Source organism: Vombatus ursinus, unplaced genomic scaffold, assembly GCF_900497805.2.
Source record: "Vombatus ursinus unplaced genomic scaffold, bare-nosed wombat genome assembly UNPS02014832.1, whole genome shotgun sequence".
Classification (NCBI taxonomy): Eukaryota; Metazoa; Chordata; class Mammalia; order Diprotodontia; family Vombatidae; genus Vombatus; species Vombatus ursinus.
The window spans coordinates 60,410,979-60,429,920 of record NW_020954610.1 but is presented as its reverse complement, the minus strand read 5'-3'; the positions used below and the strand labels follow the sequence as shown (position 1 = coordinate 60,429,920).

Below are 18,942 nucleotides of genomic sequence, written 5' to 3'. Positions count from 1 at the left end.
ATCCCCCTACTCAATAAACTCTAGTGGCCCCCTATTATCTCCAAGATCAATATAAAATCCTCTGGCATGAAAGCCCTTCAGAACCTGGGTCCCTCATACCTTTCTGGTCTTCTTACAGTTCACTCCTCTCCATGCATTCTATGATTCAGCTACACTGCCTACCTACTCTTCCCTCACACTTGACATTCCATATCCCAACTATGAATTTGTATCGGATGTCCTCCATGCCTAGAATGCTCTCCCACCTTACCTCTGACTCCTAGTTTGCCTGACTTTCTTCAAAAGAGATTAGATTCCATCTTCAGCAAAAGGACTTTCCTGTTCTTCTTCCCTATCCATTGCTACTTGTTTCTCTCTAAAATTACTTTGCACTTACACATACATTTTATATGTATGCAATTATTTGCAGGTTATCTGCTCTCATTTGAATGTAAGCTCCTGGAGGGCAGGAAATGTATTTTTGTCTTTCTTTGTATAGCCAATGCTTAGCCCAGTGCCTGGCACACAGTAAGTGCTTAATTAATGCCAGTTGGCTACCAAATTCAGACAACTGCAATGAGACACAGCAATGCATACGTTATAGGTAAATGACATCTATGAAAAATTATTTTCATTTATTATTTACCAACTCCCCCTTGTAGGAAGAAAAAAATAAATTCTTTCTAAGATTGCAAAGGGTAAATGCTTAGTGGAATAGTTTCCATCCCCTCAGGCTCTCTACCACTGAGAAGATCTATTTTTTAATGCAATTTATTGACAAAAGTAAAATTTTTAGATGTTCAGATCTCAAAGATAGGCAGTGGTAATGCCCAATCAGGGAAACTATGGATAAATGACTAAATTTTATGGTAGGTAGAGAGAAGGGGTTAAGTTGGTTTTTTCCAAGTCTGTTCTATGCAAGCAGCCACAATAGCTGGTAAAAACCTGGCATAGACTGTTTTTTGCTGCACATGCATTTCTTGACCCTGCACTATAAAACAGCTTGTATTTTCCCACAGAGGCAGTATTCTAATTGGGGGTTGCATTCCTGACCAAAGGAAAGGCTGGATAACCATCTGTCATAGATATTACACAAAGAATTTCTGCAGTTGGTGGGAGATTGTACTATTTGAGTGCTGAGGTCTCTTCCAACCCTAAGATTCTGTGAGTCAACATCGAGTAAATTATAGATATGACCAACTATGTCATAAAAGCAAAGATCCAACAGCTATAAACCTCTATCATCATTTAAGATAGTAAAATTATGCTCCAAGTCCTATAAAATGGTTATAAATTTACTGAACACACTGATTACACAAAAGGCCTTGAAGTCCTATAAAGTGTACATACAGCACATTAAAAAATACAGCTCTTGCTTCCTCACGTTTCCTACAGCACTTTGCATGTATCTTTCCTTTGTCCTTATCATATTCTATTCTGTGTCACTCTTACTTGTGTACATGTCCCATTCTCCCTCAAATAGATTCTAAACACCTAGAGAGTCATGTTTCATTTTTCTGTCTCTGGTTTCTGGCACATTGCAAGAGCTTGATTTTTTTTTTTTTTTGGCCAAACTGAATTGAATTTTATACATCTTAAATTTGAGTTAATGATGATAAATAATGAAACAGTTAATAATTCTGCTTGCATTCATAGAACTTAGGAGGGCTTTGGGGTGGGGAATGGTTTGCATTGCTACATAATGTGTTTGTTAAAAAAAATTTCTTTAAGGATTTTAATTAATATGTTCTTTTTTCTTGAAAAATTTTCCATGGCACTCAAAAAAACAATCGTTTTATTAAACTGGGAGCTGTATTAAAAGTTGGGATCTTTTTTTTAAAAAATAGTCACTTGCAGCATTTGAATAATTAAAGACCTCATTAAGGATTTTAGAAGTAAAGTTTTGGAGTCCAGAATTTTTCTTCTTATCTATCTTTTTTTTCTAACCTCTCCTCCCACACACATAACAAACAAAGAATGGTGAAAGGAGGGTCAGTCATACTTTGAAAAAATTAATTCTTTTTGATAGCTTCTGATTTTCCATCACCTGTATTTCTAAATTTCTTCCCCTTCCTCCCTCCCAGATAGCTTTTTTTTTTTTAAGACAATTGGGGTTAAGTGACTTGCCCCAGGTCACACAACGAGTACATGTCAAGTGTTTGGTCTGAGGCCGGATTTGAACTCAGGTCCTCCTGACTTCAGGGCCAGTGCTCTATCCACTGTGCCACCTAGCTGCCCTCCAGATAGTTATTTTTAAAAAAATTTTTTTTAAAAAGAAAGAGAGAAAAAAAACAGTTAAAACAACTCATTGAAAAATTCTGAAATTATATTAAGTGTTCCAGACTCAAAGTCTCTCACCTAAAGTGATGCTCTTCCATATAGTAATGGCTCTAGATATTTGGTGGCTTTTGGAATATGAGTAATGTGTATTTTTTTTAAATACTAGCTAACAGAGCCATTTCTCAGATTATCCAATTCCTATCACATTCCATAGGGCCTGTTGCAAAAACCACCAAAATGAGTTAACAGATAATGCCACCAAGAAGTGAAGCAAGACAGCAATGAATGGACAAATCTCTAAAATACAAAGTGTAACAAAGTAAGGACCATCTGTAGCTAATCATATTCACTCTTAAGCAAACTGCATGATATCAGATACATCTCCAGGCCTCATTTCCCTCATTAGTAAAATGATCTCTTATGTCCTTTCCAGCTCTAAGTCTCAATGGGGCTATGAGATGTGTAAGTTTAAAGTTCAAAAATTTGGGCTCAAAAGACACTTAAGAATTTCTTAAGATTGAGAAGAGACCTTAGATATCATCTGGTCCAACTCCTTTCCAAAAAAGAAAAGCCCAGAATTTACTTTAAAATATTTTATATAATCTTGTAGGGTGACAAGGTAAGGCAAAGAGGAAACATCCCACCTTCTAGAGTCTCTGAATCCCTCCTATTTCTAGTGCCTTCACTCCGTTGATTCCTTATTTATCCTGTATATAGCCTGTTTGTATACATTTGTTTACTTGTTGTCCCCCCATTAGACTGTTAACTCCTTGAGGCCAGGGACTGTCTTTTGCTTTCTTGGTATCCCCAGCATTTAGCACAGTGGCTAGCACATAGCAGTAGGCACTTAATGACTACTCATTGACTGAATGAGGGGAAAGAACAAATATAGGATTCAGAGTTAAGAGACTGAGGTTCTAGGCTCAGCTCTTCTACGTAGTGGCCATGAGACTTCATTCAAGTAGCAGTTTCACTGAGGTTCCTTCATCTATAAAATGAGGATAAAAATGCCTGTCCCTCACAAAGTCATAAGGGTAAGATGAGATAATATATATGAAAGCATTTTGAAAATAATAAAGCACTATTATAAATAAGAGTTTATGATTATCATCTCATTCTCATCTTTTTAAATGAAGCTCAGAGAGAAACGGTCCCAGGACAAGTTGCTATCTTGCTATTATTATTTTCTATTTACATGTAATAGCCTAGACTTGTAGGGGTGGGGAACCTGCAGCCTCAAGGCCATATGTATCCTTGCGTGCAGCCTTTTTACTGAGCCCAAGTTATACAGAATAAATCTTTTTATTAAGGGGATTTGTTCTTTGAAGTTTGGATTCAGTCAAAGGGCCACACTTGAGGACCTAGAAGGCCACAGGTTCCCCACCCTTGGTATAAACAGGTAGATAAAGCATTTGCTTTTTATAACTGAAAAAAAGTCCTGGGATGGAATTTCATCTTCTGTAGCCTCACAGAAAGCATCTCCTGGACAGTTGTAGTAGCAGCCAAGACAATCCTATTCCCATATTTTTAAATTTTCTTTGGCAGGATATCTATATTTTGAAGGCCTTAATATCATCACCATTACTATTCCTACTACTTTAGACCTTAGCCATCTTCTTCTCACAATAGTCCTTTTCTTTTCTACATCTATCCCCCATCATCATCTATTCTATATCCAATTCCCACTTTCCAGTTCTAGAAATAAAATCCATAGCACCATTACTACTGGAAAAAGTGTGTCAATCTATCATCCCTATAATTTTCCAAGTCAACAAAATCTCACTATGGATACCTATACCCTATTTGTGTTGTCTCCCTTTTAGAATATGAGCTTCTTGAGGGTAGGAATCGTCTTCACTTTTGTACTTGTATCTAAGCATTTAGCATAATACTTGGCATTCAAAAATAGTAAGCATTTAACAAATGCTCTATCATTCATTCATTCATTCATTCATTCATTTTATTCATTCATACTACTACTATTACTATCACTACCATTACTATCTGAATCCTTGGACAAAGACAGTTAAAGCTTTATTCTGGTGGTACAAATTAGGCAGCCTAATAGTTAATCTGAATATCTTAATTTTTTAAATAGATAAATGAGATGCTACTGTAGCTGTCTTTTGCTCAGATCAGGGAAAGAAGGGGGGATCTTCATTCATTTTACTCATGGATATGTGCAGATGTGATGAGAATTGCCACCACAGATGTTCGGTTTCACCTGGTTGCTGACAGGGGAAGCAAGGTCCACAAAACACCAAGAAATTCTGTTACCAGCAAGATAAAAATCTGAGAGATCATCAGAAAAGTAATTCAGCTTTTCAAATTGCAGACTTGCATGATTACCTGTATAATGCCCCCCTTGCATGGTCCCATGGTGATTACACACAGCATAAAGATCATAGATGTAGTCCTCAGGATCTCTCCCTAGCCCATACGGGCGTCTCCATGGGGACCAATGGGATGGGAGGCTCCAGCTGCTCTGGCTCCGTTTTACCACATGAGGCGTCATATCCAGGCCAGTTAGAGGAAATTTCACCATGTTCTGAAGCTTCATTCGCCTGTCGCCCTCCTGTTTCAAGGAGAACACAAGTTGTGACCACTTCAAGGAAGTATAAATAAAAAGGTCAATTCTGCTAGGTGCCTATTCAACTATCTTTCTTATTTAATCAGTCAGGGCAGTGGTTTGATCACAGAATCTTAGATTTCGAGCTGAAAGGGTCCTCAGAGCCATCTAGTCAAATTTCCTTACCCTTAAAATGTGAGGAAACTGAGTCCCAAAGATGTTAAGTGACCTGTCAAGCTTCTCACCAGTCAGTGAGTGGCCAAGGCAGGATTCAAACACAGGTCATCTGACTCCTACCTCTTTCCACTGAATCATGCTGTTATCCAATGAACCTACCTCCTTGATGTTAAATGGGACAATAAATAAATGGGAGAATACTTTACAATCACACTAAAACAAGGCTACAAATATTCTTTCTTTGGTATTGTCAATTCTCCAAATTTTTCTTCCAAGTACACCAGTGTTTACTCCTTGACATATAGAAGGAGCTTAATAAATGCTTGTTGACCAATTATTATACCGAATAACTTAGTTTATTGCCAATCTCAAGTGTTACCTCACTTTGCTAATAGGGAAGCCCTTTGAAATACACGTGTTCTACCAGAGAATATTTTGAGAGAAAGAACACAGCTCTGCTCATGGTGAAGAGTTGCCCTCAGTCCAAAGCGTGATACGGTAGGGAAGATCTGAACACTGCAAGAGGATGTGAGAATGGTTCAGTTGTACAGTTGCTCCTTTCTAGTAGGCTGAGTAATATGAGTGAAGTGAATCTCCTGGACGTTAGGCACGCTCAGATGCAGATTTAACTAGTGAGTTCTCCATCACTGGAAATATTCCACCTGAGGCTAGTGGACCATCTGTCTGGGACATTTCAGGAGAGAATACTATACTGGGTACAAAGTTGGACTAGATGAAGAGATGAAAGAAGAAATTGAAAAAAAGAAGAAGGGAGGAGGAAGACAGGAGGAGGAAAGGGAGAAGGACTGAGGAGAAGAATAAGGGAGAGAGGGAAGGGGAGGGAGAGAAAGAGGAGGAGAAGGAAAAAGAGGAGGAGGAGGAGGAGGAAGAGGAGCTATATGAAAACAAACCATTCTGGAAAGTAATTTGTAACTATGCCCCAGAAATTACTAAATTATAAATACCCTTGGCCCAGCCATACCTCAACTAGGTCTACACTCACAAAGAAAAAAAGGAAAAGAATTTGTGTGTAAAATGATATTTATAGCAACTTTTTTGGTGGTAACCAAAAATTAGAAACTAAAGGAGTATTTCTTCTACTGAGGAATAGCTAAGCAAATTGTGGTATATGAATGTGATGGAATATTATTGTGTCATAAGAAATGATACGAGGGACAGCTAAGTGGCGCAGTCAGTAGAGCTCTAGCCTTGGAGTCAGGAGGACCTGAGTTCAAATCCAGCCTCAGACACTTAACACTTACTAGCTGTGTGTCCTTGGGCAAGTCACTTAACCCCAATCACCTCACCGAAAAGTAAAAAAAAAAAATTATATGGATAGTTTTAGAGGAAACAGGAAAAACATCTATGAACTGATACAGAGCAAAGTGAGCATAACTAAGAGAACATTTTCTACAAGGGCAACAACATTGACTTTAGAACTTTGATCAATGCAGTAAGGAACCATGAGCCCAGAAGAATGAACACAAAACATGCCACTCACCTCCCGTCGAAAAAATGAGGAATTTAAAATGCAATAAGAAATATACTTTTTTTTTTTACATAGCCAATGTGGAAATTTTACATAACCAAATGTGATTGTACTGAGCGCTTTATTTTTTGTTTAAATTTGCTCAGTGCGGGGAATGGGAAGGTACAAAACAATAAAAGAAAAAAGAAAAGTCGACATAGGAGATGACTCTCTGAGAGAGGAGAGGGGAAGAATACAATAGGAAATTTAAATTATGTAAAAACAAACATCAACAAAATTTAAAACTAATACTTTTTTTTGGCCCAGACCTGTGATTTCTGTGATTTCATTGATACAAGAAACTGAGAACGAGGTACTTCCTTCTACCAATGAAGACTGACTGGCACCTGCTCTGAGCCTTATAGAACAGAAAAGTATTTACTACATGCCAATTATAGTGCTAAATCCTGGGGCTACAAATAGAAAAGTGAGGCAGTTCCTGCTCTCAAGCTGCTCACACTCTAATTAAGAGAGATAACACTAAAGGAATTTTCAGTATCTGGCAGACAGATCAGTCAGGTGGTACTTGGGTCCTGCAGGGAAAGCATTTGGGTAAAGAGCAAGACCCTGAGGATATTGGGAAGCAATGGCAAGACAGATTGTCTCTGAACAAAGATGGTGGGCCCAGGAGTCACAGTAGAACAGGGCCTTAGATGCATTTGGATACAATCCAGACTTACCTGGGGTACCAAGACAACGAATCATATGGCCAACATGCACCAGAGGCAAGACTTGAACCCATTCACCCTCTGAGGTCACTCTTTATCTACAACACCACAGTTGCCTCTGTGCATTTATGTAGGGCTTTAAGGTTTACAAAGGACTTTACCCATATAATTTCATTTGACCCTCAACAACTTCATGAGGTAGGTGTTATTGTTATGTCCCTCTTATAGATGGGGAAACTGAAGCCTAGAGGGGATGAGTGAGTTACCCAGGGTAACACAGCTAGTAAGTGTTTATGGCAGGATTGAAATTCAGGTGTTCTCTCCACTGTACCACCTAGCTGACCCATCTCATTTCTAAGTACAGAACCACATCCCGAAGAAAAGAGAAATTAACATACACAGGTTCTGTTCCCCTCTAGTAGTAGAAATATAAAGAGCTCATCCTACAAAAAGGCCCTAACTTCTTATTAACAAACAGGCTGATTCCCCAGTTGATAAGTGGTCAAAGGATATGAACAGACAGTTCTCAGATGAAGAAATTAAAGCCATCTATAGTCATATGAAAAAATGCTCTAAATCACTATTGATTAGAGAAATGCAAATCAAAACAACTCTGAGGTACCACATCATACCCATCAGAATGGCCAACATGACAAAACAGGAAAATGGTAAATGTTGGAGAAGATGTGGGAAAATTGGAACACTAATGCATTGTTGGTAGAGTTGTGAAATGATCCAACCATTTTGGAGAGCAATTTGGAACTATGCCCAAAGGGCTATAAAAATGTGCATACCCTTTGACCCAGCAATAGCACTTCTAGGGCTATATCCCAAAGAGATCATACAAATGGGATAAGGGCTACATGTACAAAAATATTCATTATATTTTCGTGGTGGCAAAGAATTGGAAATTGAGGGGATGCCCATCAATTGGGGAATGGCTGAGAAAGTTCTGGTATATGAATGTGATGGAATACTATTGTGCTATAAGAAATGATGAACAGGCTGACTTTAGAAAAACCTGGAAAGACTTGTATGGTCTGATGCTGAGTGAAGTGAGCAGAACCAAGAGAGCATTGTACACAATAACAGCCATGTTGCATTATGACTAATATTGATTAACTTAACCCTTCCTGGCAATACAAGGATCTAAGACATCTCCAGAGGCCTTGTGATGGAAAATGCTATCCACACCCAAAGAAAGAACTATGGAAGCCAAATTGGTAATTTTTTTCTCTTCTGTTGAGTTTTGTTTCCTCTTTCTGATGGTTCCTCCTATTGGTTTTAATTTCTACTTACAACATCACTAATGTGAAAATATGTTTAATATGAATGTAAATGTATAGCCTATATCAGATTATGGGCTGTCTTGGGGAGGGTGGTGGGGAGGAAGGGGGAGAAAAATTTTAAACTCAAAAGCATATGGAAGTGATTATTGATAAATCAAAATAAATTAATAAAAAAAATTTAAAAAAAACAAACAGGCTGAGTTCTAAGAGTTTATTTATAAATCAGCTATTTGGAATCCAAAATAAATCTCACCCTTTAAAAAAAATGTTTTAAATTATGCTTGGGTTCCCCAGGCCAACCTATAAAAGCTTACTTAGCTTATGATGCCCCTGGAGTAGTATTATTTCATTTATATACTATTTCATAAATAGTGCTATTTCAATGACACCTAATCACCATTTAGAACTCTTACAAAAAAAAAATCATTGGTATCTATTGTTCTTACATCACCTTCATTTCAAAATATATTTATTAAGCAACTCGATGCCAAATGTATCCCTCCCCGTCTTCATTCAATGAGCCACCTGTTGTCACAATTGTACCAATTATAGCTGCTGCATTTCCCAGATAATAGCAACACAAGTTTTTCTGCTATTAAAAAACACCTTTCCTGGAATGTTTTAAATGTGGAAAACATTAAGCACCTACTGTGTGCAAGCACTGTGCTAGGCACAGGGGATAGAAAGGCAAGGCAAAAAGAAGCCCTGTCCTCAAGGAGGTTACATTCTACTGAATGGTTAAGTTGTATATCAGGCAACAGTACATGAAATTTTGCTCTGCTACTTCCAAGAACTAACAGAAGGAATGAGAGCTAGCAGCCATACTTTAGATGAAGTTGAATTGCAATTATCTAGGTCTCATTACTTCTGATCTCAATTACTTGGGTTCTACTCTCTACTAACTTCACACACACCCCAAAGCATAAGCTAAGCTTTTGGAAATATGATCAATAAAATAAACACTAAAGAATTGCAAAGCAAAGAAACTGCAACATGAGATCAAATTTGTAAGCTTGTAGAGAGGATGCTCAACATTGATTTGGATAATAAGGAGATGTTACAAAAATAGAGGTAATGGTGGAGTTCCGGGCTATTCACAATAGGACCATTTGGGGGCACCATTCCACTAGAGGAAAGTCAGTAAACAGTATTGAAAACTTACAATTTTTCCTTGGGGTTCTTCCTACCCCACAGAGGATGCCCTTACCTGTCGAAATCTCTTCAAATGTATAATAAGAACATCAGGCAAGGTCCACAGGCTTAATGTTATACTCCCCTGCTGTAGCTGCTTACAGTGTGGGCAACGCCAAGCATCATCTGGGGCAAGCTAAAAATGAAAATTGCCAGGTGTTAGAGGATCTAATCCAACCCCCTCACATCACATATGGAGAAACTCAGTCCCAAAGAAGCGAAATGATTTATACAAGGTCACAGAGATAAGTTAATAGCAAAAGAATTGGTTTAATTTTTTTTGACCAGTTATCCTTGTGTTAAACTACATCTTTCAATGATAAGGGAATTAATTAAGGGAAATAATTTTTCCTTCCCAGGAAACTTTCCAGTTCAGAATCTTGCTTGTTAAAAAGAGATAAGGCACATGATGTCATAGTACAAAGAACAAGACTTTGGACATAAGGGGGTCCATTATCTTTTTTGTGACATGAACCCCTTTTGCAATCTAGTTATGAGATCCCTTCTCAGAACAAGGTTGTTAAATTTAAAAAATAAAATAGTTACAAAGGAAACCAAAAGTTAATGAAAATAAAGATACGTTTTCCAGTCCAAGTTCATGAGCCCCTCAAAATATGTACAAAGACAAAACTCTTGCTTTAAAGAAAATAAAGATAAATGCTGGGAAACCATATGATTAGCTTCAAATGGCAGTGGAAGGCAGACCCTAGAACTAGAATAAAGTAGATCAATCAACCATCAAGGATTTATTAAGCACCTCTTATGTGTGAGGCAATATGCTAGGTACAGGGGATACAAATACAAAAGAGAGATAAGACAGTCCCTACCTCAAAGAGTTGGCATTCTAATAGGGGGACACTATACATGGAGGAGTATTAACCAGAGAAAGGAATTCTGATCTGTGGAGTCACAGGGATTGAATGGGGAATAGTATAGAGTGGAAACTATGCTGGCTTTGGTTACCTTGGGCAAGTCACTCAACCTTCTCTAGGCCTGAGTTTCTTCAACTGTAAAATGAGAGGGTTGGTCTAGATGACTTCCAAGGTTCCTTTCAACTCTATGAATGGAACTTTATAGATTGCCCTTCATTTTATAAACTGTTGGGAGAACCTGAGCCAACTCTCTCATATTTGAAAAGAGGAAACTGAGGTTAAGAACAGTTAAATGAGTTGCCATGGTCACACAGATAGCAAACAGCAGAGCTGGGATGCATAAGACCATAGATCTATGCTCACATAGCTACTAAATGTCAGAGGAGGGATAGGAGCCCAGGTCTGATTCTTAAGTCTAGCACACTACCCACTATACCATGCTGCCTTTGATTCAAACCCATGTCCTTAACTCCAAATACAATGCTCCTCCCATTATACCAAAAGATGATCATTCTGTCACCTTACCTTTCCATGATCATGAACAATAAACCTAAATAGACGACGCCACAAGGAGAATTATAGCTTAGGTACCAACATCCAACACAAAATATAAAGAAAAAGAGAAGTTCTACAGTGAACTTGATGAGATCCTCCAAAAGAGATCAACATAGCTTTAACTTTATTGAATGGACAAAGGGGAAGGCAATGGCTGCAGTTAGAAAATGTGGTTTGGTATTAAGAAATGAAAAGAAGCCCAAGATGACTAGAACTGCATGCCTGAACACCATGAATACTTTGAGAATTCAGGAGGCAGCGGACATGGAGAGCACCAAAGGATATAATTTTTTTAGAAACTACACTGAACATATCTTATCAAACAGGAAACAACTGATTACCGATGCAGCAGTCATTTCAGAAGCAGCATCTGTGTGCAGCTGAAACATCAACTGGTTGAAGTAAAAGCCAAAGTAAATATCCCACGAGGAAAAAAAAAAAGGTTTCATCAAATTGGATGAAAATAAGACACTACATGCAATTACAGCCATTCCAACATGACCTGTTTAAATAAATACTCAAATCTGAAGAATAAGAAAAAAAGAGTCTGTGTCTGAACTTTTACCTGTCATTATTTGCCTTAAAACAATGCAAAAATCATTGCAATAACAAGACCAAAAGATTGGCTCAGCCAGCACTCAATCCCCTCATCCAAGCAGAAAAACCAAAACCAAGAGCAACAGCAGTTGAGAATACACACTCATTTGTAAAACATTACAGAATATTAGAAGCCTTGGGGCATTGTTGATTTATAAAATAGCAAAAAGCAGCTGAGGAGGAAACAAGCCTACATAGAATTTACTGTGAGATTCAGTGAAGTCAGATTATCCTGAAAGCATCTGTACATAATGTAGTATCTCATTTCATATCCCGAAGAGTTTTCAATGTACTTTCCTCAAAAGGAAATGTGTGACACAGGCAGTAGAAGTACTATTACCTCCTCTTATTACCTAATTTTCAATTAAGGAAACTGAGGCTCAGAGTTAGAGAATTGCCCAAAGTCACACAGCCAGTAAGTGCCAAAGCCAGACTATGAATCTGTGTCTTCTGACTCCAAATCCAGTGTTTTCTTTCCCTACTCAAAATGAAAGGAGGAAAACAAACCTAATCACAGAGCTGAAAAGGTGATCCTGGTCCAAACCGTACCTAGACAAGGCTCACCTGCCAAAGGTGCTACTCCATCAGCATAGAATTGGAGATTCTGCCCACATCACCATGGAGCAAAGGAATGAGATTTTAGTGGAGGGCACAGTTTCATTTACAAGCCCCAATGCATATGGAACAAATTCCAAATTCTACACAACATATGGGATTATTAAAGTCTTAAAGTTTAAAAATGGTCTCGCTCTTAGCACTGTGTCTGGCACAGAGTAGGTGCTAAATATATGCTTGTCAACTTGGTAGACAAAAGAAAAGAATCACAGAAATGCAAGGATGAAATATAGCCAATAAGTGAACTAATGTGTTTTAGAAAGCTTCTCAACACCATAAATTGAAACAAAAAGGAGATTTCAGTGTTATTCTTAATTTACCATAAAATTAAATTAGTCGATATGTACACCTCATTTTCTCAACCAGAGTTTCTTTGCTTATATAATCTGTGATTTCAGGAGGTCTGCAAACTTGAATGAGGGAGAAAAAAAAACCACATTTTTTATTACTAATTTCTAACTGAAATTTAAGATTTCCTTCAATTATGATTTTTTTAGAAAAAGTTATTTTGAGAAGGGTATTCCAAAGAAGTCTATAAAACAAAAAAGGTTAAGAACCACTGCTCTAAACTATCTGATTAATCAAAGTTTTACTGATATTCATATTAATAACCTTAAAGTCTTCAAAGGAGCATAGGATCTTAGGATTTAGAACAAGAAGGAACTTTAGATATTTAATCCAACCTCCTCACTACCACCACCATCTTTACTGTTTTCCATATGGGGAAACTGTGACCCAGAATGGTATCAAACCACAGTCAACAAACATTCACTGAGCACTTACTATGCTCCAGGCAATGTGCTAAGAATGAAATGTTTTGTCTAAGATCAACAAGATTTAACTGGATGGAATTGTTATCAAATATCCTCTAAGTCAGCATTAAACCATTCCACAAACCCTAAATATGCTAAAAACCAGTGGAAATTGTTAGGCCTGTTTGTCTGCCAATTACCAATTTTCTACTTTCTTAAGTTGTCACATTACCAATTCCACTTTCACTCACCTGTTCCTCTTTGGTGTACAATTGGAAACACTGTGATAAAGTGCAAGTCTGAGGCTGGTGATGATGTTCCCTCTGCAGACGGACACTTTCTGCATCAGGAACATATTCATCTTCAGTATTTACAAATAAGCTGAAAAAGGAAAGAAGGGAGTTACCAAAGACAAAGGCAAACTAAGGTCGCGCCAGCTGTAGCATTTTCCAATAGCATGGGTTTGTGCTGCTGTTAATGAGTTCACAACCAAAAGACTGAGATACAAAAATACCAGGAACAAACTAAATATGATTTTGAAGAGTACTCAAGCACACCTCAAAGCAAGATGTTTCCTCCAACAATGCAGATTGTAACCCATCCATGTCTGCCAGTTCTGGGTAGTCTCTGTTCATGTCCTTCTGTATGTTTGCCACAGAGGTTCAACACAAAATGCTAGAGGTTCTTTTCTCCTAACATCATGAAAATACTAGAGGACCAAATATTCAGACCTTGCCAAATATTAGCTCTTGCCAAATGACCTGCCCACCTTCCACATAAATGTCTCCTTGTGGTGTGAAGGTGACTGACCATGATTTCTCATGCCAATGGACCATGGTTTCTGGTAGATTCTACTATGCTGAAAGGTATAAAATCTGTTTTCCAAGACCTATCCAGATAAGTAAAGAAAGGATATCACCAGTAGACTGGCTATTGGGAAATGAATTCTCTGGCCATGGCAACTCAGGAAACAACAACAAAAAAAAACAAAATTGAAAAGTACTGTGTTTAGTAATAGTATTATAATTATATTAGAGCTTTAAGGTTTACAAAGTACTTTATATACATTATTTCATTTGAGCTCACAATAACCTTGTGAGGTTATGTATTATAGTCATTGTTATGTCCATTTTGCAGTTGAGGAAACTGAGGCTCAGAGAGCTCAATGACTTGTCCATGATCATACAAGTAGGATCAGAAGTGACATTTGAACTAAGGTCTCCCTGATTCCAAATCTCACTTTTTTTGTCAGTAAAAAATGCATTTGGAATTTTTTTTTTTGAGTAGTGTGAATGAATTGAAGCAATTCATATCAAAGTTATTGTACTTTTGCCACCACATATAATGTTTTATTTGAAAAAAAAAATAGCTGATGGGGGGGATAGGAAAGAGGAAGGTAGAAAACAATAAAGCTAACTGACATACAGAAATTGAATTCATGGCCTTTACTTCATTAGCAATGAAACAGATGAGGTAAGTTATGAGGGGCTGGAAAACTGAAGGGAAGCCTAGAATGAGTCAAATAGAATACAAGACTCTCAAGGTATTTACATCAGGGGAGGGGAAAGGAGGTGGCCACTAGGTGGTGCAGTGGATAGCGGCAGGACTGGAGTCAAGAAGACTCATCTTCCTGAGTTCAAATCAGGCCTCAGACACTTACTAGCTGTGTGACCCTGGGCATGTCACTTAACCATGTTTGCCTTAGTTCTTCATCTGTAAAAATAAGCTAGAGAAGGAAATGGCAAACTTCTCCAGCATCTTTGCCAACCAAAAAAAAAATCCAAATGAGGTCATGGAAAGTTGGACACAACTGAAAAACAACCGAACAACAACAAGGGGAAAGGATGTCTTCCTCTATCCCCAGCAAATCTTTCAAGGGTCAGAGTTGAAAAAGAAGGAAAACTAAAACAATGATGTCATAATTGCCAAGTAAAACAATACTCACTAATCTTTTGTCTCTTTGTCCCATTCCACTACTAACTTTACATGAGCAGTACCACCTTGTCCGCAAGATTTTAATGCCCTATGAAAGGAAAAAAGACATTGCATTATTCTATTAAATGTGATTAAAATAAAAATAACATGATTACTAAAATTGACAGTCATGATCCAATAGAAAGAGGTCAAAAGTTATTATACAAACTTAAACTCTAAACAGCCAAGTGCCCCAACTCAGCAGAAACTTGAGGATTCCCTAGTCAGAGCAGCATCAGGTTTTCCTAGCACTGTGAAGGGACTATGAGTTCAAAGCATGTATCAGACCACATTACTCCTCCGAGCAAGAAGTTTTGGCAGCTCCCTACTGCCTCTAGGATAAAACACAAAGACGTTTGACATCTAAAATTTCTCACAATCAGTCTTCCTAGTACAGCCCTTTCCAATCTGTCTTCCTAATGTGACCACTCTCTTGAAGAAGAGGAGATAATGAGACCTTACAGCCATGTGAAGTTTGGGCACCCCAAGAGGAAGCAGAAAGAGATCAAAGATTTAAGGGAGAACAGATGTCTACTACAGGCAGATGGGGTACCAGGAACCAGAGTGGCAAACACAATAGTAGATTAATTCCCCATTGACTGCAAAGGCAAATAGCTGATGACATCTTCACTCTTCCCCTCTTCCACCTTTCCATTTGGTCTTCCCTTGTCCCTCAAATTAAATTTATATTTATTTTGTATGTATCTTGTATTTACTTATCTGCATACATGTTGTGTTCTACCACAGTAGAATACAAACTCCTTATGGGCGGGGACAGTTTCATTTTCATAACCCCGGCACAGTGCTTGACATACAGTAGGCACTTAACAAATGCTTACTGAATTGAGATGAATTTGTAGCTAGATCTCTGTTTCCCTGGCAGTACAAGGGAGGAAAGGGAGCCTCGAATTCCTATGTATATGGGGTTAACAGTTATCCCTAACTTACTTAATGTCCTCAAGTTGCCCTGAGAACATCATAGCTAATGTATTTCTGAAAATAGGGTGGGATAAGTGTCAGCAGCTACATCTATCTCCAGAATGTCTGTGAGGACAGCAGCTTCTATCGCATTTACACTTTTATGTTAACAGATGCCAAGATCAAGTTCCAGCTGAGATTGTCACAGGAAACAGGAAACAGGCTGTTGAGATAGTTGCAGCTGGGTCAATAGGGGAGATATAAAGGCCATGATGTAGCAAAGTGGTTCCCAGTCTTTCCAAGCATAAAAGTCCTTTTAAAAAATTAAAGCGTTTCTTGGATCCCCACATGATGGTAATTATACTACCACAGGATATTAAGATCATAGAAGGCACCTCAAAGGCTAACCTCTATTTATAGATAAGGAAACTGAGGCACTGAGTTAAAGTGACTTGCCCAAGGTCACATAGGCAGGAAGGATAAGAGACAGGATTTGAAACTCAGGCCTTAGAATTTAAGAACCAGGACTTTTTCCATTGTAACAACCTGCCTCCTTCAATATCCATTATCTGAGGAAATACATGACAAGAAATTACCATGAATTCAGTAATATTTGAAAGGAATTTGCTTTTTATTCATCACAACGGCTTTGTTGTTCAGACATTTTTCAGTCGTGTCCAACCCTCCATGACCCCAATTTGGGGTTTTCTTGGCAAAGATACTGGAGTAGTTTTGTTATTTCCTTCTACAGTTCATTTTACAGATGAAGAAACTGAGGCAAGCAGGTTAAAGTGACTTGCCTAGGGTCACACAGCTAGCAAATGTCTGAGGCCAAATTTGAACTCGGGAAGATAAGTTCCCAACTGCCCATATCATCACAGCATCAACATATATTTGAAAAACAGTAACATATTTGGCAGGTAGGTGGTGCAGTGAACAGAGTACAGGACCTAAGGTCAGGAAGAACTGAATTCAAATTCAACCTCATATTCTTACTAGTTAACTATGTGGCCTGGGCAAGTCACTCAACCCTGTTTGCCTCAGTTTCCTCATCTGTGAAATGAACTGGAGAATGAAATAGCAAAACCATTCCAGTACCTTTGCCAAGAAAATCCCAAATGGGGTCAGAAAAAGTTGGACAACTATAAACAAAAACAAATATACATATGAGAGGCATGGTATTTATATATTCTATAGGAGGCATATCTGTTCATTTATGAATTTGCAAATCCCTTGAAATAACTAGGTGGGGACCAGGGCAGGGGGGTGTAATGTTAGATTGCAGAGAGGAATTTAAGAGCAATTTGCAATGAGGCCATAAGCACAAATCCCAAACAAATGAGCAAGGTACTAAATGTAGAGAAATGAAGTATCTGGTACAATTGATTCTGGGCAGTCAGGTCATGATGTCTCCCTAAGGACCCACAGTAAGAAAGACTTCAACAGAAAGAAGCTAGAATCAATTTGGAAGATTTTGGAAATGCTCAGGGCTGCTCTTCATTCATAACACTACATTGTCGCACCCCCAAACCTTTGCACAAGCTGTGCCCTATGTTTAGGAAACTGGGATCCAGGGAGATTTAGAGGCATGTACAGGGCCACACAACTATTAATCACAAGGATATGCCTTGTAATTAGTAAAAATTAACTTATAAAATTAATTAGTGAAAAAATAGCAAATATTAATTTATACCTATGAATAGAATTGGCTGTTAGCTATGAGCCTAGGAAGTACATGATATGATGGAAAGAATACTATACTGAAAATCACCATAGGTCTAGGTTTGAATCCTGCCCCAGATAGTTACTAGCTAAATAATTATGGGTAAATCCCTTAAACTCTTTGAACCTCAGTTTCCTCATCTACAAAATGGAGATAATACCCTTAGTCACTACCTCACAAAACTAAAGGAAAATCAAATGCAAACCTGGAAGCACTATATAAAACTATTTTTAAAATCATAAAATGTTCAGTCTAAAAGAACCCTTAAGATCGCCAGTCCAATGCCTTCATTTTAAAGATAAAAAAATTGAGAACCAAGAAGTTTAAATGACATAGCAAGATCACACAGTTAGTGACAGATTAGAGACTAAATGTCAGGAATAGAACCCAAACTCCTAAATCCCCAATCTCTACTATCATATCATGATATAACACACCTTTTAAGTAACAGCATCCTTTAATGTAATCTCCTTTGTAACACCAAAAAAAGAAAATAAATGAAATTCCAGCAAATTGAAGGAAAAAATTTCACTGCATTTTCATCTTGAAGAACCTCAGAAAAAAATTTAAAACATCTTAAAAGTATCATTTCTCTCTTTTGTGTGTATTTTTCTAGCCTCCTTTCTTCTGTCTATAGGTTTCTTCCTCCCTTCTCCCAATTCACTGCCCTCTTTCCCCAAATCCTAGGATTAGGAGTATCTAAAGGCCAGTATGCCTGGAATATGAAAATGTAACTCAAACATATACCAAACTGCTGAGATAAATAGGTCTAACTCACCAATGCCATGCATTTTCCAGGTTAAAAAAAATCTCAATATTATAATGGGTAAATGCTACCAGTATGTTATGAAAACTTATCTATTGCTTATCCACAGCTCAAAAGTACGATAGTTTCTGAAGTCATCTGTTTTCCTTAGATTCAGTGAAGAAAAATAATATATTCTGGAAATCAGAGAGTAGTCCTGTCTCTGACACATGTTGATTGTGTCTCCATGGGCAAGTCATTTAGCCACTCAGTGCTCTAAATTAGTGGTCTCTAATGTGGGGGCTGGGGTCTTACCTCAAGAGATGTATGATTAACCTGTATGTGTGTGTGTGTACATGTTGATGGAGAACCAAGAAGTTTAAATGACATAGCAAGATCACACAGTTAGTGACAGATTAGAGACTAAATGTCAGGAATAGAACCCAAACTCCTAAATCCCCAGTCTCTACTATCATATCATGATATAACACACCTTTTAAGTAACAGCAT

At 37.8% G+C, this 18,942-nt stretch overlaps 1 protein-coding gene across 1 annotated transcript in view; it reads right to left on the bottom strand.

Moving 5' to 3' along the window:
* USP31 (ubiquitin specific peptidase 31) overlaps positions 1–18,942 on the bottom strand; it is a 125,095-nt gene that overhangs the window by 12,024 nt on the left and 94,129 nt on the right. The window contains exons 10-13 of the mRNA XM_027839441.1: positions 15,018–15,095; positions 13,324–13,453; positions 9,698–9,817; positions 4,609–4,834 (exon numbers count right to left, since the gene is read on the bottom strand). Coding sequence (XP_027695242.1) covers positions 4,609–4,834; positions 9,698–9,817; positions 13,324–13,453; positions 15,018–15,095 — 554 coding nt within the window. The remainder of the gene's footprint in view (positions 1–4,608; positions 4,835–9,697; positions 9,818–13,323; positions 13,454–15,017; positions 15,096–18,942) is intronic.